The sequence below is a fragment of the Podarcis muralis genome, chromosome 3 (genome assembly GCF_964188315.1).
Source record: "Podarcis muralis chromosome 3, rPodMur119.hap1.1, whole genome shotgun sequence".
NCBI lineage: Eukaryota > Metazoa > Chordata > Lepidosauria > Squamata > Lacertidae > Podarcis > Podarcis muralis.
The window spans coordinates 82,972,783-82,996,267 of record NC_135657.1 but is presented as its reverse complement, the minus strand read 5'-3'; the positions used below and the strand labels follow the sequence as shown (position 1 = coordinate 82,996,267).

General features: G+C 39.9%; 1 protein-coding gene across 13 annotated transcripts in view; it reads right to left on the bottom strand.

The window, feature by feature from the left end:
- Positions 1 to 23,485, bottom strand: part of COL12A1 (collagen type XII alpha 1 chain) — a 111,483-nt gene that overhangs the window by 57,000 nt on the left and 30,998 nt on the right. For 9 of the 13 annotated variants that reach the window (XM_028722784.2, XM_028722782.2, XM_028722783.2 and 6 more), the window contains exons 14-24: positions 13,117 to 13,386; positions 11,369 to 11,635; positions 9,187 to 9,379; positions 8,238 to 8,359; positions 4,360 to 4,509; positions 4,159 to 4,278; positions 3,207 to 3,371; positions 2,918 to 3,064; positions 1,934 to 2,076; positions 1,365 to 1,494; positions 230 to 375 (exon numbers count right to left, since the gene is read on the bottom strand). In XM_028722784.2, coding sequence (XP_028578617.2) covers positions 230 to 375; positions 1,365 to 1,494; positions 1,934 to 2,076; positions 2,918 to 3,064; positions 3,207 to 3,371; positions 4,159 to 4,278; positions 4,360 to 4,509; positions 8,238 to 8,359; positions 9,187 to 9,379; positions 11,369 to 11,635; positions 13,117 to 13,386 — 1,853 coding nt within the window. The remainder of the gene's footprint in view (positions 1 to 229; positions 376 to 1,364; positions 1,495 to 1,933; positions 2,077 to 2,917; positions 3,065 to 3,206; positions 3,372 to 4,158; positions 4,279 to 4,359; positions 4,510 to 8,237; positions 8,360 to 9,186; positions 9,380 to 11,368; positions 11,636 to 13,116; positions 13,387 to 23,485) is intronic. The other 4 variants (XM_077926217.1, XM_028722792.2, XM_077926216.1 and 1 more) reach the window with 1 other exon arrangement.

The window sequence follows — 23,485 nt, the reverse complement described above, 5'->3', positions numbered from 1 at the left end:
CAAAATGCTTGGGCCTTTACATTGTTTTTTTAAAAAATTCAGTTTCCATGTTTAATAATGTATTTACAACTTCCTGACTCATACATTATTGTGTATATAACTTTCCAATCAAGCTGTTTTATTTTATAATCTATACACTCACAAAATAAATGTCTCACTGCTTTGGCATATGGAAGCAAATTCAGGTTCTCACTGTCTGTCTGCCTCTCTTTCTTAAATCTGTTGTTACCTGTTTCTCTGTTGCTGGTATTGTGGCATTGACAGGTTCATACAGCAGCACATAGCCAGTAGCTCCACTGACAGGTTCCCAGCGCACGCGCATTGTTGTTGAGGTGATGTCATACGCATTCAAGTTTCTGACTGAAGGGATTGGCACTGCAGAACCATAAATGTAATTCAGTTATTTGTGTCCATAAACATATTTTACGTCTTCATTTTTGAAAACATGTTTGAACTTTCAGCTTTCAGATGGGGAGTAGCTTTTAGTTATTGTATTTTTTTTTTGCAGTAAACCAGGCCCGCACAACTTATAACAAACTAGTTTGAACACAGTCCACCAGCTGTACATACTGACCCAACAGGGCTTAAGAAACCTCCTGTTTTTGCAGTCTCCCAGGGTTTGTAAGAACAGGGGAGATGTTAGGTACTTGGCAGGTTCTGATGCATAGCTAATAGTCTGAACTTAGTTTAGTGGGTCACAAACTGTACATGACTTTCGGTGAACAGTGTTTTAATCCTATGAGAGCATAATACACATAACTGTCCAGGATAGTTTCTCTCATCTGTTCTGGACTTAATCTACACAGCCACAATCCCAAATTGGTAAATCTGAAATGTATATTGACAAAGCTGAATCACACTCTCAGGGTCACCCAGCTTGATTGGCACTCATCCTTTTCATAACTCTACCCTCTGGACTGAAGAACCAAAAGTCTCCTGTCATATTGTTTATAATATCATAGAATATTAAGTACCCAATGTTCTCTTTCTCATCGTAGGCTCCTTCTTCAATATACATTTAAAGTTGTGTCATACCACTTTAATCAGTCATGGCTCCCCCCCCCCCACCAAAGAATCCTGGGGAAAGTAGTTTGTTAAGGGTGCTGAGACTTGTTAGGAAACCCCCTATTCCCCTCACAGAGCTACAGTTCCCAGAGTGAATCATTTTGTTGTTCAGTAAGGTAATGTCTACCTACAAGGAGGTTGCAATTTTTAAAAATATCCATAGAGGTTTTCTATATGCTTGGAGTTCTCATCTCCACTCCATATTCCCACAAACATTCTATGCAGAACTTTGTTTTAAAAACAGTTTGAAAGTTTTATGAATTATCACATATCTTAATTGAATTTGAATTGACACTTACAAGTCGTATCAACGCCCTCTAGAGGTACGCTACTGGTACCTTCTACCACAGAATATACATTCACAACATACTTTGTTTCGGGCTTGAGGCCAGTCAGAACTGTAGTCGTCTCTGAACGACTTACAAAGACCTGCATGAAAACAAGAAACAGGAGACATAATTGTGCATAAATCTATCTACTGCTATTTTTATCTCTGCTCTTGGCCCTGATAGAACAAAAGCAACTTCTAGTAAAGACACTCACACAGGACATTCACTGCCTTCACTAGTTCCAATTTAAAAGAGGTAGAGCTGGGTATCATCCACATACTGGTGAACACCCAGTCCAAACGCGCCACCCCCCCCCCCCCCCGATGATCTCTCCCAGTGGCTTCATATAGATATTGAAAAGCATGGGGGAGAAGACAGAGCCCTGAGGCACCCCACAAGTGAGAGCCCAGGGATCTGAACATTCATCTCCCAGCACTACTTTCTGGACATGGTCCAGGAGGAAGGAGCGGAGCCACTGCAAAATCAGTGGTATACACAAACATAAATAAAAATAATAAAATTGGATGTCCAGTGATGACCTCCTTTCGTGGGCCTCCATCTGCAGGATAATATTCAACCCTGTATCTATCAACGCTCTCAGCAGGTGGCGTCCATGATACTCTGAAAGAATAAGGTGTCTCCTCAGAGGTTCTTAGATTGGTTGGTGGTAGTGCCAAATCAGCTGTCATGCAAAAAAAAGGAACAATACTATAAAATCTTCATTAGGAGGGTTACCAAAGAAGGAAATGCAAAACAATAATATACGTCAACTCAACTTGTTTTTACTTAAGTATTGGATCTATTTACTTACTGAACTGAAATGTATATGATTCATATGCATAAAATAATTTATAGTAGAATATGATGCATTCTTTAATCTGTGATAATCACACTTGAGATGTTATGGCAAACCTAAGTCCATGCACTGAGAAGCTGCAGCCAGTAAAAACTTCAGAGCAAAAAAAACCAATTGATGTGCAAAAATCACAAATGACATGCTGAGGGCATGTTATTTCATATATTTTCTTCTGTGCAGGACTCATTGTAACATTTGAATTTGCCCTTTTATCTTGTTAAATAATATACCAACAGTTGCTCATGAGTATCTCTGTCTTAAAACGGCTATAGAATATATTTTCCTCCCAAGGAACTTTTCTCTTATTACTCTGTGATGGAGTCACCAGTGTAGTACAACTCCTTCCTGGACTGTGAAACTAAACATTGGCGACTTGGGTCATGTGGGAGAAGTCCATCCCATGACTTGCTCTCACTCAGCATTTCCCCATTCACAGAAAATGTGGTAATGCTGGCATGTGTGAAGGGCTGCCACCCTGCTACTTCTCACATGATCCAGAGCTTCAGATGCTACCTGAGAGCTCAGAAAGCAGATGGGCTTTAACAGCTAGCACACCATGGGGGTAATGCAAAAACAAAGTTCCAAGTAAGTAATTTAGGAAAAATTCAGCAGGCATCATATAAAAGGTAAAAAGAAGTTGAAAACGAAACTAGAAAGAGAAACATACCTGGACCTCTGACACTATTGCACAAATTATTAGTGAGGTCATCAATAATCGTAACAAGGAGGCCGAAATCGCCAACATTGTAAACATGAATGTTATCGGGGTCTGTTGCAATCTGCTTCAGTTCATTTTCATCAGCATTTTTGATACCTTAAAAAGGTCACAAAAATAAAACATTTTAAAATAACCTAGGCATGTTCATTAGACTGTTTCCCAATTCATATAAAGGAGAATGGGTGATTTAGTTTTCCAACCAACTTCTATATTTCCCACCTCTCCACGTAATACTCACCAACAGCATACAGCTCCACTCCCAAATCTCTCAGTGACTGAGATGGCACAACTATATCATCTTGTGATTTGCCATCTGTGATGAGGACACCAATTTTGCGAGCCCCAGGCCTCATGCCAGCTTCTATCTTAAAGTTGTTGTTTAAGATGAACTTCAGAGCATCTCCTGAAATCACAGCACACACAGGTACCCATTATTCATTAGCCATAGATTCCAGCATAGAGGGTAGACGTCCCTAAAGTAGGATAGGTATCTTCATTAAGAGACACATAAGCTTTGCCCTAAGTACTTACTTCATTCCAGCTGTTATGGTTACCACTCATAGGTAAAGGACCCCTGGATGGTTAAGTCCAGTTAAACTTGACTATAGGGTGTGGTGCTCATCTTGCTTCAGGCTGAGGGAGCCAGCATTTGTCCACAGCTTTCCAAGTCATGTGGCCAGCATGACATTGAGCTTCTGGCGCAATGGGACACTATGACGAGTGTCGGAGCACACAGAAGCGTTGTTTATTTTCCTGCAGCAGTGGTACCTATTTATCTACTTGCACTGGCAAGACAACTTTCTGCCTGGTAACCATAGACTACCCTCCTAGTTTGGAGATCACTTATACAGAGTAAGATTGTGCAGTGATGCTCCCTGTGAGCTATCTGTAGCACAGACTTTGTTGTTGTTGTTGTTGTTGTTGTTGTTGTTGTTGTTCCTTAAGGGCTACTATAAGGGACTGAAGGTCTTGGCTGAGGAAATTGGGGAAGCGTTCTGAAGAGATTCTGTGGAGTGTTGTTTGAAGAGACTGAGTGGCAGCAGATAAACAGAGGAGATTAAAGAACCACTTCTTTGTCCACTCTATAAAGTCAGTATAATATATTCAAAACAAAAAATCTTTTCAGACCATATAACATTGTATTAATTTCCCCAGTGTACCTTATGATGAATTCAGCAGCAGAATGTTACCTGTGAGGGTGTTCCCTCCTTTATAAGGCAAGTTGGTAACAGCATCCATCAAACTCTGTTTGGTTTTGTGTGCATTGAGGTTCCATTCTGTTCTAGGAGATCCACTATACTGTGCAAGAGCTGGGAGAGAAATATAACTTAGTTGCAAAAGGTCCCAAAACAACAACACCCCCAAATTATTTCAGGACATTCAAGGCTTACCAATCTGCACTTTGTCGGGACCAATGTCAAATACTTCAACAATGCGACCAATGAAGCTTCTGATTGTTTTAAAATTTTGCCGACCAATGCTCCATGAGCCATCCACCAGCAACACAATATCTGCTTCTACTTTGGTTTTGCATTCCAGGCCTGTCACAGCAATCAAAATACAAGTGTGTTAGTTGCAGCAAATGAACAGCTGTTTTCTATCCTATCCTCTTTTACATTGTCCAGCATGCATGCATGGCTTAAGTAACTGACTAGTGTTCTTCTATATAAACTGGAACTTAAAGTCGTTAGGAGCATCCCATAGTGCTACCAATAACACTTCTGAGATTATGTATTATTAATATTTGCTTTAAAAGGTGTGCTGTGAAGCATATTCTGGTGAGCACTGCCCGTAACACTGACATGATCTATTAGACTATTACTTAGCCAGGGCCCAAGTGCAGTGAGAATCAACACAGCTAAATTATTGAACAACTAAATAAACTTAAGTTAGGTAGCCAATGACAATGACTACTTCAAAATTGCGCATCTTCTCCAGTTAAATATGTGTGAGAATTGATAAAATCTGAGGAGTTTTAAACAAGAATCTTTAGAAATTAGTCCATATGCTTAATATGTGGAGATAAATGATAAAATTAATTTTATACTGTTTTGTGGTCTGTTAATGAAGATGGTGCAGACTTTTACACATTTAACACAACAAGAGAAAGAATACAACACATATAAGATACAGAAACACACATAAACACAAAAGAATCAGAAGTGACAAAAACAAACATTTATACAAAGTTTTAAATGCTTCAGAGAGAAAGTAAATAAAATATTGGGGACCGTCCATTTGTAGGATAAAAATAAGAACTGCTTTCTACATGCTGAAAATCACAGTGTGTTTATACAAAGCAGAAAGACACAAGGCTTTAAAATATGATCCTTTCATTAGCCATTTGAATGGGTGTATGTGTGCTCTTCCTCCTTTTTTCCTCTGGAGATCATGTTACCAGCAGCAAAACCTTCTGGCTTCATGCCATCATAGCTTCTGGTCTTTACATGGAAGAAATCCCATTGAGTAAAATCAGGCACACTCATCAGAGTGATTTCATCTATGTTCCACATAATTGATCCAAAACTGTAGATTCATGAATAGAACTATTCCAGGTACCTGAGGATTTAAAAGCATGATCCTCTTCTGCATAGAAAATACAACACTAGTCTTTAATCAACACAATCATAAATCATGAAATAGGGTATATATTAAAGTTCATGCACTTGCTAACATTGTTCAGGATTCAAAGAGCCTTGTCTTAGAGGAGGGGACCAGAAAAGCCCTGATAATTGTGAATGCAAAGCAACACACACGAGTGTCTGGAGTCTGGCCTTAATTTTAAACATTGGAAATATCAATGCCATCAAATCTTTTATAAATTTAGTCTCCAACCAGAAAGCCATGGCAGAAAGTCTATATGTTTTAATGCAGCATATGGATTTTTATGAGCACAATTTTCCATAAAGGCTGCCACTTCACCTCATTTATTTAAAAAAGAAAGAAAGAAAAGCAGCTTAGGTTGTAGGGAATAACTGCAGGAATAAAGGGCAATTGCAATGATATAAACGGGGTATTATCCTGCCAACATTAGGAACTTTTTAAGGTGCACTTATTTCAATGGGAGAGAGTTAAGTATGGGTAGTGCTCAACTACATTTTACTCAAAGCAAACCCACTGAGATTGACGTAAGTCATGTTCATTCATTCCAATTAGCCTACTCTAAGTAAAACTTAGTCAAATAGCAGCCCATGTGCTTAACTGTCCCCTAAAAATAAATAAGACTGAAAAATACCTAATTTTAGCCGGACTGTACCTACTGAGTTGGATCCAAGGGTTCCCTCCTGTGAAGGATGGACTTTTCCATCCTCAAAAGTATTCTTTCCTCCATAAGAATGGAACACAGTATAACTCAGTATAAGTGATCTTGGTGGAATTATTTTATACTGCTGTACTGAACCCTGCATTTCCTTCACTCCCTTCAAAGGAGGAATTCATTTTTCTGCCTCTTTTGCAGGGAGCAAGAGAACTTTGCAAAAAAATAAAATAAATCATAGGATGGAGGTGAGGACTGCATTTAGCTTATCATGTCAGTCAAGTAGCCAATGGGTGTTATCTGCTGCTGTTGTTGTTGTTGTTGCCCTTGCTGCTTTGCATTGAAAGGCTTTAAGAAAGTCCTACACTCACTTGTAGTGGTATTGCAGTGGGCTTTAACAAACTGCCTTCCAGCCTATAATGTAACCATGCAACAGCACACAGTCAGATTTTGATTTTATATATATACACACACACACACACACACACACACACACACACACACTTTATTTTACTTATATACCACTTAATGCCAGAATGGGCTTCTAAGATGTTTACAAAGTACTCTCTCTCTCTCTCACACACACACACACCCCTCTCTCTCTCTCTCTCTCTCTCTCTCTCTCTCGCTCTCTCTCTCTCTCTCTCTCTCGCTCTCTCTCTCTCTCTCTCACACACACACACACACAAGCAAAAGCTGCCGGGCTGAAAGGCTGCTTGCAAAAAGCCCTGCAAGTGAGCGGGGGTGGGGGCCTTTCCTAACACTGCTAGATGCAATCCCCGCTGCCACACACACATACAGTGGTACCTCGGGTTACCTGAAGCGTATTTAACCTGAAGCTTATGTAACCCGAGGTACCACTGTACATGCCTGTCCTGTGAATTTTGTTCAAGTTTCACTTTTTGAAAATACGTTCATGCCCACCCACACCCTCTTGAGGGGAGGCACTGTGAAGTTTCAGAACACTGCTCATTTTCTATATGGAGGAGTTAACTACTACAGTATTTCCCATTTCACTTGCAACATTATATACCTCCTGACAGTGTTTCAGTTTAGGCCAGTGAACTATTGCACAGTGAATTATATGCACGCTTACTCAGAAGCTGCACTGTGTGCACTGGGGCTTACTCCCTAGTAAATGTATTTAAGATTGCACTATCAAGCAGAAACAGTGCAGAAACAGTCCTGGATCCAAAGAACTGAAGAAAGTAATTCCAGATGTCCATGTTTGCTTGGAGTTTTTCAAACACTTGCCATAGAGTAAACCTCTTGAAAATTTTGGGAATGTTCAAACATGCTATGTTATTCACCACAGGGTTCAAAGAAAAATGTTTTTAAAAATTCAATGGGTGAAGTCATTGGACACATATAAAATAGCTGTTTGGATCCTGGCCAAATTTTTTTCACCCTAAATCAGGCATAGGCAAACTCGGCCCTCCAGATGTTTTGGGACTACAACTCCCATCATCCCTGACTACTGGCCCTGTTAGCTAGGGATGATGGGAGTTGTAGTCCCAAAACATCTGGAAAGCCAAGTTTGCCTATGCCTGCCCTAAATTCTCTGAAAGGTTTCAAAATCCTTCCTACAGCATTTTCTAATTTCCAGAGAAAAGGACAGTGGTGGCACCATATGGGCTGTTTATTGACTCCATATAGTGCTGTATGGTGGTTGGGTGTAAATCGTGTATTTGACAATGCATGAGTAACTGTATGTCTGCATAGCTATAATGTGAAATGGGGCAATAATCATTTAAGTCTTCACAAACAAGAAAGAGCCTTCTTATAAAGATGGAAACTAATTGAGAGGGAAGTTATCTTTAAAAATGGTCACTAAAGACCAAGGAGTGGTCTTCATGAAAAGTAGCCTTTTCTTTTTGCAATTACTCCTGCAAGTAAATAACTGTATCAGTTAATTATGTTGAAAACAGTTCACTTTACCAGTTTTCTAAAAGTAAAGATCTACAGCTAGAATATCCAAATAATAAATGGGCTTCTCATTAAAATCATATTTACCTTCAGGTAAAAAGGGCACCTCAGCAGTATCTGAAAGGGTAGTCATTTCTTCTCCAATCAGTGGTGCACTTTCACCTCCTTCAAACATTCCAAAAACATTGACTTTGTAGGAAGTGCCTGCCCTGCGTGATTTAAATGCATATATGAAGCAAATTAGACTGGGAATGGATGGATCACTTTGACACCTTTAGGGATTTATTCACTCTGTTTTTAATCCTGCCATTTCTCAAAGGAGCTCAGGACAGAATACATGGCTCTCTCCCCACTGATTTTATCCTAAGAAGGATATGAGATGGGTTAGGCTGGCCCAACAAGATCTTCAAAAAAGCTTTGTGGCCAAGTGTGGATTGGAACCTGGGTCTTCTTGATCAGAGTTCATAAACACTAACCACTAAACTACAATGATTCTCCCTGTCATGGATTTTTACGGCAGGGTAAGTCTTTAGGAGCTGAAATCTAAAGCTTTCTTTTTCACAGGGAACTCGCAGGAACTCTTTTCTGGCACCTCTCAGGTGAGCGCCATTGCCATTCTAAGAGAACAAGGGAGGTGTTCATTGTGAGTTCCGGCACCTCTTTTTCTAGAAAAATGGCACTGAGCAAGAAACTATTACTGAAGCAAGAGATTGGTCCTTACAACTGAACATCTATAGCTGTATTGTCTGTATCTCCTAGCTTTGAGCCAAGCTTGACCATCAAGACAGCTAACAACTACTACAGACCCAGCAGAAGGGTTTTACAAGCTTTCTTGAGGGTCATATTTTAATTCATTTATTTGAATAGTATATTTACCATGCCTTTGTGCCTTTGGCATCTAATGAAATAGACTTTAAAAAATAAACATAGGATGATAGAATTGGTATTATATGCTGAAAGAGATGCAGTTGACTGAAAAATACCTATGGGGGGGGGGGGAAATACTGATAAGGAAGGAAATTCTGAGTGGCAATACCTGAGCTCCTCCAACACAACAGTGTTGTCATATGGGCCAACTATTAATTCTCCAAGGCGCCTGCTTTCTCCAGTTGGATGGAAAGTTACTTTATAACCCGTCACTTCACCGGGGGCTGGCTCCCAGGTTACACGGAAACTTGACATTGTAGAATCAGAAGTGTGCAGATTTCTGGGAGGTTTAAATGGGGAAGCTGCAACAATCAAACCACACCCAAGAAATTAAGTGTTTGCTATATTCAACCATAAAACCGTCATTTCAGTTTTTAAAAAGTGAATGCATTATAGCTTTGCTATAACAGCCCAAGAAAATTGGTTCAAAGGAGTTGAGGGATCCTCCAGAAAAGGGTAGAATGTGGCATAGGAGGAAGGAGAGATGGTCAAAACAACAACCCTCCCTTCCTCTTCTATTACCAGATCCCTCTACTGGATCAAAAGCCCTTGCATATGCACAATATTACCAAATCCACCATAGGTTCCACCCCGTGCGCCCCCCCCATTATGATTGTTAAATGAGCAAATCTATGAAGGTGGTGCTATCACTCATTATAGCTGCTATAAGTGGTTTCTTAAAAAGTTGTATACATTTTAGGTTTTCACTGAAATGTCACAGACTGTAACTCTTACATTCTATGCTTCAGATGAAGGGGGCTCTAATCTGTAAACTCTTATGTTTTCTATTCACCTGTAAGGTGCTACAAAACTCTCAACCATTCTCATTTTTGAAGCAATTCAGATGACCTAATCATTGCCATGCCAAGAGGAACAGGAGCAAGGAACTAGTCTCTAAAGCTCCAAACCGTTTAGAGCACCTTAAAGCTAGTTAACACTCATCATTAATTTTGCACTGTATCTGGAAACTGGCAAGCAGTGCAGCCAATGCAGATTCAGGAACACGGGAATAATATACTACTGGTTTAACAAGCAATAGATTCCTTCCTGAGCCAATTTTTCCTAGTGGGTTGAATGCTATCTCATTTGCAGTTTGTTTGTTTGTTTGTTTGTTTGTTTGTTTTTTAGCTAAAAGGGCAGCAATCTAATCTCAAAGAGCAAAAGCCAAGGATTCTAGTAGGGGATGAAACAGACACCTTCTTGCTTTTTAAACTCGCTAAACTCAGAATTTTAGGGGAGAAGATAATGTGAGCCCACTTCCTGGATCACTGATAACAAGACATAATTATAACATGCTTTCAAACCACTGTTACTGCAAAAGGCTGCTCTATTAATAGCTCCTATGATTATTCATAATCAGAGCCTCTGAAAGAAGAGCATCAAACCTAGCACTCTAGTGGAAAGCCATTTAAAAATATTTATTCTACTTTGGCTGAAGCAGCCTCAATAGAAGTTTAACATAAACACCGCTTAATTTCTAAGATCAGAGGTGTGAGGGTTCAAGACCCTGTGGAAGTTGCTCTATAAAATACTTTCTCCAGGTGTGTGTTAAGGGCTGGTTACCAGGATAATCTGCTCAAGTTATCTGTCCTTTATTCATAATTTATACATATTCCATTGTGGAGCCCTGGAATTGAAAATGTTCCTAAAATTAAGTTTTACCGAATAATTCTGGCTCAGATTGAAAGCTTTGAGCACCACTAAAACTCCATACAAAACAGTTAGAAATCCAAGTAGGTAATTTCTAATTGCCACGCAGTCAAGCAGCTTCCCATACTGCTAAACAAGGCATGCAGGAAGCAGTACTTTAACAAGAGGTATAAAGCTGCTTGAAAATGTGTGCCAAAAGAATCCCATATAAATTCCCTGTTTGCTCTTTGTGCCACTTTGCTAATCTCCCTTTCTGTCACTGGGCTTAACCAAGAATTAACACAGAGATCAGCAGAATCCTTGTGTGGTTTGCAGGAGACAAGCGGCTTATACCACATCTGACGAGGCTGGCCCTCCCATGTCACCTTGGGAGCAGATAGGGAGCATGTGTAAAAATAGCTAGAATAATATTGGAAACACACACATAGATGACAAAATATGACATCTTAAACTAACATTTACAGTCTTTGGCAGCCTTGCTAAAGCTCTTACAGGGTGAGTCCTTTAAAAGAGGCTCCATGGATACAGAGTACACATGTTGCAAGGGGCATTTTTAAAGACTCACCCTGTACATGTTTGCAGGAATGAATTTCCACACACACACCCCTCTCTACATCCATGTAGCGTAGAAATCAATGTACCTGTTGTTCCTTCGCCTTGTCTGTGTTTTCCTTCACCAGTTTTATACATTGGAATGACAGAGATGTCGTAAGTAGTCAGTGGCTGGAGCCGTTTCAGGATGGTGGTGGTGGAGGAAGGCGGCACTTTTGCAACCATCTGTCTTCCTCCTCTACGGGGCCGGTAAACTACACGGTAGCTGACAACTTTCCCAGGTGCAGGCTGCCAGGTAACTCTCATGGTGGTCTCTTTCTCTTCATCCACTCTCACGGTCCTAGAGCTAGGAGACACTTTTCAGTGTAAAATAAAATGAAAGCAAACATATTGGGGTGGGTTGTTTTTGTTTTTTGTGAAACTTAACTTGACATATAAACTGCAGCTACAACCCTCTGTAATATTGCAAGTATGCACACATCCAGCTTCTCTCCCACAAAGTTTGGGATTCTGAACTTTTGGAAAACTGCAAACTTCCTTCCAGATTAGCACTGGTTTATACTGCCTCGGTAGCTCAGTCGGTAGAGCATGAGACTCTTAACCTTAGGGTTGTGGGTTCAAGCCCTACATTGGACAAAAGATTCCTGCATTGCAGGGGATTGGATTAGATGACCCTTGTTGTCCCTTCCAACTCTACAATGCTATGATTCTATGCCATGCTTCTATACTATCTCCCCATGTGAAAGTTAGTAAATATCCCTTTAAGAGCAAAAATTTCTCAAATTTGGGAAATGTGCTCTCAGTATTTAGAAAATCCAACTGCTCCTCCATATTTGCATTTGGCTCTGGAAAGACCAGGCCTTCTTGGCTTCTCACAACCACAGAATCTTCACCCCTATATAATTAAAATGCTGCAACAATGGCTCTCAGTGCTTTGAACAAACAGTTCCAGGTTCACACAGGGTATACTGTTTCCCTGCAACTTTGGAATTTCTGCTTTTATGCCACACTAAACACTGTTTCCCATTTCCTGTTGGTTCATTCAGCACAATAAAAGAAGCCATAGCAGGTGGCTCTGTTGACTGCTGGGCAAGTCAACTCCTCCTGCATGACTTTAATGTTTGATGGTGCAGCAGCAAAGTTGGCATAAACTTGAACTTTCCAGCCCATAGCTTTTGGCATAGGATGAATGGAAGCAAGCAAAAGGAACAATTCTCTGCTGTCATGAATGCAAGAACTGTCTGATAAAAGAAGGGGGTAGCCCACCTACACTCCATCTGCTAATCTCATTGAACTATGCCCACAACCAAACCTCAGTTCAAGTTTTAAGACAAAAATCTATGGAAACACTTCTGAGACGCTAATATCCTTTTCGGCGAATTCTTGAATTGGAACTCAACTAGGCAACATGGATTGCTTCATATTCCAAACTTGGGTGCAAATTCTCCAGGATTCAGAATTATAGTATAACTAATAATTAGGAATTTAAGAACTAAATAGACAGGGCGCAATTCCAGCAGGTCCTGCCTTTTTTAATCCTAGTATGGTCCCTACCAATATTAGGTGCGTTGAGTAATATCACTATTGCAAGCTTACCTGTACAATGTACATGCTCTATTTCTCTTCCCCCTGCAAGCCCCCATGCTTTCCCCAAAATCTGCTTTGTGGGTTTGGGGGAACCAAACATCACAGATTGGGAGATGCAGAGTACAAGGAGGACATCTCCTTGTGTATCTTCTGGCACTAACTAGATATTTCCCATTAATGTTAAATTATAAATTATAATAAAATGAGAAGTTTTGAATCTTTGTTACCAGTGTTTCTATATTCTATCTACCTTCAGTTGTAGCTTCTCCCTCTAAAGGAGCTCCTTCTCCACTTCTGTAAGAAGCCAAGACTGAAATTTTATATCTGGTCTCAGGCTGAAGGTTTTCCAGTACAGTGTTTATTACATTTCCAGGAATGGTTTTCTCTCCAGACTGATCGTCATAAAGTGATTTCCATATAATTCTGTACTGATTAACTGATCCTGGAGCTGCTGTCCATGACACTCCAATAGTAGTATCAGTTATGTCTCTGGTAACCAAGTCACGAGGGGAGCCACGTTCTGCAAGGGAGAAATTCAAGAAATGTAGATTAAAATGCAATAAATAAATGCTGCAATAAACCAAGAACAGTAAAGGCCATGAAATAAAACACAGCAAAACTGATGCATATTAAATTCATTCATTTAGAAGTCGAATTCCAGGTGCCTGAAGTCAAGAGAAAACTTTTGCACACACTAAATGAATATACATAATGTAATTTAGCTATACATTGGGCCAAAGTCCATTTTAACTACTTTCCTGATCTCAAAGCAGTTTTGCTTCAAAATGGGGGTGTAAATCTAGTGACTCTCACAGATACTGCAATAAATTATTGTTCTGAAATAAAACATACAAACTGTCTGAATTACAAATAATTTGGCGCATCTCTATTATGAAGATCATAGACTTTGAAACTCCATTGCCATTTTCAAAAATAGCAGATAGTTCAGTTCACATTGGGTGGTATCAAATAAACAACAACAACAATTCTATTATTTATACCCCGCCAACCTGGCTGGGTTTTCCCAGCTGCTCTGGGAGGCCTCCAGCACATGCAAAAACAAAGTAAGACATCAAATATTAAAAACTTCCTGATACAAGGCTGACTTCAGATGTCTATTAAAAGTTGTGTATATGTTTTGTGAGTGGACGTCTCCCCTGCAGATCCCAATACATCCTCAAAATCTGCTCCAGGTGGTCTGCAGTGGGGAGGAGCATATGGGGAAGTCCTGTTACACTAACAGAAATCCAATCCACTGATGTAAGGCCAGAATTGGATACAATCCATTTTATTTTAATTTTTACTTAACCTGACTGGGCGAACCTGCTGTCAGTTATGGGGATAGCTACTTATTACCATTGGCCATTTCCTATGCTTCACTTCCAACAAGGGCAGATTTAGGGCTGTGTGTGAGTGATGTGCACGCCCTGGGCACTGAGTTGAGGGGACATCGGGGACATCTTCTCAAAACCCAGTAAGCAAGGTGCTGGGGCTTTGGGAAAGAGGAGTGAGGCTCTGACAGGGTCCTAGAGTCTCCCAACTCCTTCACAAAGCCTAGTTAGTGCTTTTCCAGCTTTGCCTGACTACAACCCCAGGAGAACAACCTTCCTGGAAGAGTGAAAGGTGCTGGATTTCAAAAGAAACACACCATATATATATTTTTTGTTGTTTTTTTTTACTTTCTTCTGTAAAGCTTCAGCTCTCTAAATATGGCTTTTTCATTCATTCAAAAAAAATGACTACAATCCAAATGGAAAAATATGGGAAAATTGTGTTGATATAATGTACAGATGTCTCAAAATAAATGGCTTTTCTTTCCATATTTTAATGTAATATGAATACATAGGCCACTTTACATTGGCTACTTTACTTCAAGCCTCTGCCATAGTGTGCCTTCAGGATTAAACTATCTGCAGTTATAATAATATTTCAACAATTAACTATGGAAATCTGGATGACTACATCTATATACTGGACATACTGCAAAAATAATTGTATGTTTGAAACAATTGTCAACTGAACGAGGATATGTACCATTAGATAGAAGAAGAAAGTGATTTATTTCCAATGAAGTATAATATATGTCAACTAAAATATAATAATAATAAATTATTAATTATTTATTATTATTATTATTATTATTATTATTATTATTATTATTATTATTATTATTATTATTCAGGAGTCCTAAGATGTTCTGTGGTTTTAAAAATACCATGTTTTTGTTGAATGAACTATTACTGTGAGTTTCCAAGCAAGCCACAAGTGGAAAATGCTGGCCTCAGATAACTGGGAACTGCTGACCAGACACCTTTCCTAAGAAAGTTGACTTGCTTTGCAAGTCAAATGATACATTTAGGAAAAACATATTGAATAGCAGCCTGATGCTAAACACATTTTACATGGAAATAAATACCCCCCTAAATTCCAACTAAATAAAACCTGTGGCATTGTGCAACAGGACTCCCCCCATCTCCTCCCCTGAACACAGTCCCAAATTTGCTCCTGGGGGCAGGGACATAGTGAGGGGAGGGTCAGGAGACATAGTCCCAGGCGCTTCCACTCAGGGATCCCCACCCTGCCTACCACTGGGGGTCTCTGGGCCCCAGAGCCTGGCCCATCTTTTATTCCCCCATTCATCATAACTCCCTAGCCGCTTCACCTATGCTTCTGACATTTTGCAGGTTACTTTCCTCGGGGCACTTCTGTGGTGCATATTGGCTAGGACTGATGGAAAGTGGAGTCCAACAACATAAGGCAGGTCACATATTCCCCATCATTTTCATATTAACATTGCTACCCATAAAACCACAGGAAGGGAAGTAAATCTCTTTTAATCTTCTACCAGAAAAAGAACAACTTCAAAGGTACCTATCAAAAAATAATAATACAAAACCCTGGATCTATTTCTCTTAACTTGGCAAGTTTCTGACCAAGGGGTACTGCTGTGGTGTGGGTTATTTACACATACAAAATGCCCGTAAAACAAGAATGGGGAGGGTAAATGAATCCTTTTTTAACTATCTCAAAATTGTAATGGTTGATCCTTGCAGTAAAACCACAGAAGCCATCATTCTGAAATGTGACAGGATTCAGCACTTCAAAAGAGGCCACGGTGCCTGCAAATTTTATTCAATTCTGCCAAAAAATTAAAAAGTTTTTTTAAAATGTTCTTTAAACAAAAGCAAAGGTCCAGCATAAAATTCCCTGAACCTATTTGTCTCTACTTTAGCTGACTTTCTCCAATCAGGAGGGTCTACTATGCCTGTAAATTTCACCCAATTCTGTCAAAATGGAAAAAAAGCCTGTAGCCTTTCTTTCAATTCCCCATAGGAGTGAATGGTAGCAGCATGAAGTTTCAATTTTCCAAACTGGGATTCAGTTGCAGATCATCAGCTAAACTGAATCTAGCAGCTTTATGAAACCTCAACTTGAGGTCTGAACCAAGTCTTGTGGTCAGCACACACTAATGTATTCACCAGTATTCTTTTCTTCTGAAGCGTTCTTATTCCTTAGAAACATGCCAGATGTTTCCATCCTTGCCATTAGTGTCCCAAGGAAATCTGAGATGCAATGTGAGACTGAGGCAAAGACATATCAGAATTTGCTCCAGAATGAGACAGTTCAGTTATAGGCAGGCATCAACCAATGAGAGCATATTACATTGATTCTGAAGCAGTTCCAGTGGATCCCAGTTAGATTCCCATATGTGAAATCATCAAATGAGGGTCTGCTCTTACTACCACAACCTTCAGAGGTGAAGTTGCTAAATTTGGGGAGCAGGGCTGTTTAAGTTGCACAACTCATTGTTTTGAATGCACAACTTAGAATGTTTTATCAAGCTCACTCTTTCATTGTTTTTGTTTTGTTTTATGAAGATCACAAAAACCTTTCTGTTTCAGGGGACTTTTGATCCAACTGACTGGTTTTCTCCCATTATGTTGTTGATTTTCAGGCTAAGACACAATGGTGTCAGTTCACTGCAGAATAGAATTCACTAGTACAATGACCTCCTTCCTCACCACCCCCACCCCCAGTCTTCTCTGGAGGTCCATTAAGGCAAAATTGCCATGGGGAGGGGTCTATCTTGGCTGAAACACTAGCATATACTTTTGAAAAATAGATAAGTGATCGAATTTACAAGCATTATCAACATGACAAGCTATTCCATTGTGATGCAGGCAAAAAGGCCAAGACCTACTATTAGCATTGAGTCAATGTGTCAAATCACTCCAGGAGCAGTCAAAGTCTCCATCATTCATGCACTAGAAATCATTAACATTTCATCTGTGTCACAGCATGGGTACATTAAAATATGGAAAATATTTGAAGCACTTCATAAAGGCCTGGCTGCAGCTAGATGCAAATGTTTCCAAAATTCCATATCCACAGTTTCCACCTTACCCAGCCACAAACAATAACTTTCTTTAAGTAGTTTCCCTATTCTAGGTTCCCATCTTCCTATAACTAGATGGGCAGTATCTGTAGCTATACAAGCTTCAGAAACCACAAAAAGTTACAAGTGGTTGTACAACAGGGCTTCCTCTGTTCTCCCTGCACAACTCCATGCCTCTTCTCCCAGAGATCATTCTCTTACTATGTACATTCCATACATTTAAAGTACACCCCCCAAAAGAATCCTTGGATCAGTAGTTTACCCCTCACAGAGCTGCAATTCTCAGCACCCTTACCAAACCACAGTTCCCAGGATGCGAGTGCTTTTAATGTGTTTTAAATGTATGGTTTGTAGTATGCAGCCAGTATCCCTTCCAGCCCCACCTGGCTCACACTTCCCTTTCGTTCAAGGCACAATCCTTGAGAGTAAGCCACATTTAATATAGTGGGATTTATGTCTGAGAAGACATGCCTAAGAATTGGACTGTTAATCTCCATATGAACATCATTTCTGGCAACAGCCCAAAATAGGGTCATTGGAATGAATTCGGCAAATTAATTTACTGCAAATCCGTTTTTATATATTAGCCTCCCTGACACTGCAGCCTGTAACTGGCTAACACGGAAATCAATGGAGATGACTAACTTAAGTCTATTAATTTCAGTTCGGCAAATGCAAAGCTTTGTCTTGGTGAACCTGCTTCAACCACAAATGCAATGATCAACGTTATCTCCTACGCAGGACTGTTACAAGACAAGGAGGAACTGTATACCTGGCGCCTCTGGCTGATGCCCTCAATCTAGGAACAAGGAAGTTAAAATAGAAAGGGATGCGGAGTATCCACAAGAAGCTATGGGGAAAAGGAAGGAGCATTACAACATTGATTCCTAGCACTGGCAAATGGATAGGAGGCACTATGCCTTCTGGTCCAAGCAAACTGCTTGCTGGAAAGGTGCCAGGGAGGATGTTCTGCATCCTCTGGAAACAATGTGTACCTGTCATGGTGAGTAGAGGCTGCCTATAATATATAATTTGTGGAATTAAGACAGAAGAGAAGAAGTCTGGTCCAGAACCTCAATTTATTCATTATCATTCTGCTGGCTGGGATCATTAGGTTACATGGAAATGCCTCCATTTCCTTACCACATAAAATTCCAGCTGTTATGCAATGTGCCTTTCTATTCTAGAAGCATTTGTAAGAAGCCAGTAATACTTTTATTGCAGAATGGATCACTTCCTCTAGGCCGATTTGTTTTTTCCTAGAAATATGGCATTCCCACAGAAAGGACAAGTGACGTGATTGTTTGACAATTGGCAAAAGTCTCTTGAAAATGTCAGAATCCAAAAAACTAAGTATGCAAAATTTAAATAATGCATGAGACAGCACTAAATCTCCTCAGCAGACACAGAGTCTCTTTGTGTGGTGCAAGCCCTTTGCGACTCAAAACATGTACGCAACGTTCCTATGTTATGCTAAAAACTTCATTGTAAAGAAATGTCACTTGTGCTGGTACCAATTCAATCTGTAGGAGGGTCCACCATCTCTAGAACATTTTTAATTAACTGTTAGAATATCAGAAGAATAGAGAATATCTAGAGATTGATAACTCTCTTCAATTAAAAAGGCATGCTGCAAAGAAAATCTGTAACTAAAACATAAAATATGATGAGCTCTTTTGCAAAAGAGTAAGTCTTTGAGCGTTGCAGTTCTCAGAGTTTGAAAAGAAGGGTGCTATTTCCTTCAGCATTGGAGGAATAAATAATTATTCAGTTTTATGGGGGGGGGGGAGGAAAAATTATCCAATATTTACAGAGAGATGCACTGGACTCTTATAACTTTGTTAAACTGAGTTTTGTAACCTCAGAAGGCTAAATGCATTTGCAAAAGGTAGGCTACATCTTCTCCTGGAATAAACTGGCCCCAAACACATCAACGTTTACCTACAAAAACTACACTGTGCATTAATTTGAATTCAAAACATAATGCAGTTGTTCACAAAACAAGTATAAAATGTTTGAGTGCTTGTTTTGCTGACTTGCTTTTAATGACATGGAGTACTTTAAATGGTGAATTAGTTCCTCTCCTTTGATCAGTTAATCTGAGGCCCTGATATCCAATATTTGTAACATCTTTAAGACAATGCTGGTATATTATTTTCAGATATAGGTCAGTTGTCAATTTTTCAAAGAATGGTTATGCAAATTACAGTTAATAGTATAGTTTCTGTCAGAAGTCCCCCCCCCTAAATTGCAAATAATAATAATAATAATAATAATAATAATAATAATACTATATTCTGTTTAAATTAATCTATTTAACAGATATAGTATACAGCATGTTCTTGTCATTTGACATTAATACCTCAAGGCAAACAAGTTAGCTCTTGCCAGAACTGCTCTTACCACCTCCTCTCCATGGGAAAAACAGATTAGAAAAACAGTAGCTCTCAGAAAAAGTTGATTGTTAGCCATCTACTGGGTTTCCATTCATTACAATTGCTGTGTTTATCATTATGTTTTATTTCTAGTGTATGACCCATGGGTTTGGCTCAGGCTATGAAAAAAAAAGGGGGAAATGGAAAACTCCAAGGGGGGTTGGGGCATAGGAAGGAGAATGATGAGGTGAAATATTCCAGTTCATTTTTTAAGCTAACTATGCCAAAATGTGAAATTGATCCAGCACCAACAATTGCAAGGAAAAGCAGTAAGTAGCTTTGAAGAAAACCAACCTGGTATTATATGGCAGTGCATCTGCCATATAATAACAACAATACTATGTTCCATTTCAGGATGAAATCTTAGTATTGGTTACATGAAGGATGTGTGTCAGGTACAATGTAGTCCTCTGCTGGACCATTGGCCAATTTCTGGTAAACCAGGGTTTCCCAAATTTGGGTCTCCAGCTGCTTTTGGACTACAACTCCCAGCATTCCTAGCTACCAGGACCAGTGGTTAGGGATGATGGGAATTGTAGTCCAAAAAACAGCTGGTGACCCAACTTTGGGAAACCCTGTGGTAGAGCTTCAAGCTAGCACCTGCTGGTTACTGGGATTTCTGCAAAGAGTGTTGAACTCTATGAACTTTAATCTGATTTCCAGCATGAGGCATCCCTTACATCAGTGGTTTTCAGCCAGTGTGCTGTGGCACCCTGGGGTGCCTTTAATGATGATCAGGGGTGCCATGGGCAACACTGGCCTCTGTCCCTCTTTCTTTCCATCCCTCCCTCTTCTGATGCCCTCTTGCGTCTCTGCCTCTCAAAGGCTTACACAGCTGTTGGTTGCAGCAGCCCAGGCTACAATCTCCCCAGGTGAATGGTGCCTCTGGGGCTGAGTAGGTGGTGCTTCCCAGGCCCCTGTGGGGCAGTGTGAGGAGGCACCTCTCTTTGGGGCAGCTCAGAGACCAGGGGCAGCAGCAGCAGCTGTCCGGAGGACTCCCAAGGGGAGAGGAGAGGTGACTGAGGGAACACTCCACAAGGGAGTTTTCAAAAAAGGTTTGCCAGCTCTTCGGGCAAGGGGTGACATAACTGGGCTCCTGAGCCCCACAGGGGTGCTGCAAAAAGAATGTAGTTGGTCAAGGGTGCCACAGACTCAAAAAGTTAGAAAACTTCTGCCTTACATTATTAAGCAAGAACGTACACTCAGCATCACTTAACATAGTTATGCCTTAACTATTAACAGGCCCTGAGAACACACTCTTTATACATTTAAAACACATTACTTTTAGCAGCTTCTAACTCCCAGACAGTGCGCAACTTCCAGGAAACAGAATATTCTTGGGCTGGGGAACAAAGTTATATTAGGGCCTAGATGGGCAGACAAAGAACGCAGACATACACACCAAGTCCCATACTATGGGGTGAATTTAGAAGCGCTATAAAGTAAGTTTGTGTGTGACTCTGTGGGGTCAGTACAGAGATCTACAAGTTCATCTGCTGTAACACAGATCACTCTTACAAAGGTATGCATGGTTTGTCCATGAAGCCAGACTGCCAGGGACACCATTTCAGGTTTCAATAGTGAATAGTGAAGAGTTTTCAGTGTTGGGAAAGACAAGATGCATAGCTAGTTAGGAACATAAGCAACTAGATAGCTAGAAATGTGACGTTGTGCAACAATGGCCTCTGGGCAGTTACGGCATTCCAAGCAGTCACCTTCCATTAAACTAAACTTTATGTTAAATGAATTATGGCAGTGGGAGGTGTCCAACAAACCAATTCCATTAGCACACAGACTTCTGACTGCACACTGGATCATCCAAACAGAAATCCTTGCACTAACAGAACTGGTTCACTGGATACCACCCAGTGTTTTCCACCAGTTGGGCTTGAGCCACTTTCAGATGGGCCTTAGTGGCACAGCCCGCAAAGTGTCTCCTCATAGGCCTCGCCTGCCCTCTAGCCATGTCATAGCTTTCCAGCTGGACCAATGCCAGTGCCAATAACTCCTTGCTTGCTAAGAAAAGATGACTGACAGTTAAGTTTGATGGGAGGAGGAAAAAAGACCATGGCAGGTATTGAAGGAAAATTAAAAAGCGAAAGGTTAATATTTATTAATAATAAATAAATAATTAAGCAAGCGAAGTGGAGTTATAAAGGAAGGTGATAAGACTCTGCATCTCTTATTCATGGGCTGGACATTTCCAGATCACCATTTGAAAAAAGGAACTGCATTGTCAAAAAAAAGAGAACAAGAGGACAAACTTGCATAAATTTGCACATACTAATGAGTATAGAAATAAACCTAGAAATAATTGCAAACACAATACATCTCACCATGGTAGGGAAGATTGTGCCTTGACGACTTGTGTACCTGCTCAGTCCACAGTCCAGTCCAGCTTAAGGGCAGCTTTATGGTACTTTACCTCCCTTCTTATAGCTCTTTCTCTAAACCAGAACTGGAATGGACAGTTCTATAAACAGAAGACTGTCTTCTGAAAAGTAGGACATGTGTCCATCCCACTTACAAGTTTCCATTAAGTTATCAAGCTAGGAGTAACTTTTATTTTTTCTTATGTTATTTCTTATCACTAAGGGTTTTTTAATTAGCCCTTTGTGAAAATCCATCCTATTCTAGTACTTTCTGCTTTCCACCCCTTGTTCTTTCAAGACCATCCTTATAACTTGGTTCTCTCACACACAATAAGCCTACAATTCTTTCATCCCACCCCTTGAAGGCAGCTTGCTCTAAGAGTATACAGGATGGGCTGGGGAGAAAACTAGCTCTGTTTCTGTGCTGTTAATTGTAATCATCATGCCCAGTTCAAAACGTTGCCGTGCCTCCTCTGGCACTCCAATTTAATCATATATATTTTCTGACATTTTGCTTTTTATGTGCTCAGCCAGAGCTCTGTTCACTTTCATCATAAAACAATCCAGAAGCAAAAACTTCTCAAGAGCTCCAAAAATTCAGCTACAACATGTTTGCATAGCTTTCTTATCCAGCTGAAGAATAAACACATTCCAGAGGATGAACATTCTAAAAACTATTCATATAAATTATAGAAGTCATCATCATCCGCCACCGAAAGAGGCAAGCGGGATTTCCAAGTTATATTTCGATAATGGAGAAGTTCGCACAACACGTGATATTTAAGTCTGGAAGATGGAAGCCAGGCCATCTACAGACCCAAATATATGTAGGATGTATACTTCATTATGCCTTATCAATAAAGCTGGATAGTTATGTTAAACATGCATATAAACCAAGATTTAAAAAATTGGAGGATTGGAGGGAGAAGGGAGGGTTTTGATTAGAGTCAAATTAATGTTTATATTAAAAAGTTAACATGTAGCAGCTGGGGGTTTGTTTATTTTAATCAGTATTTAGGGAATAAATTATCAGGGCATCAAGGATGTTTTTTATGCATTCCCTTGAGTTCTTGTTTTATTGTGTGTTTTAAAAGAGCTACTCCCAGAAAAGAAAACCAGAAATTATGCACCCTAGACATGGCATTGTGCATGTGCAAAGGCCTCTTAGGATTCCAACTTATGAATATATTAGGAGTAAATAAGTTTGTTCACTACCTTCTTTGATATGGGGGTGGGGGGAGGAGTCTGGAAATAAAACTCAGTTTTATATGGCCTGGGATGTGCTTCCTTGTTTCATTTTATTGTGCTTGGATCTTTTGACATGTTATGTCAGATTTTTATTGGCACTCTTAATCCCCCCATAATACAAAGTATATCCTTATTTCTCAATACTGCTGCAATTCCTGTTTCTCTGCA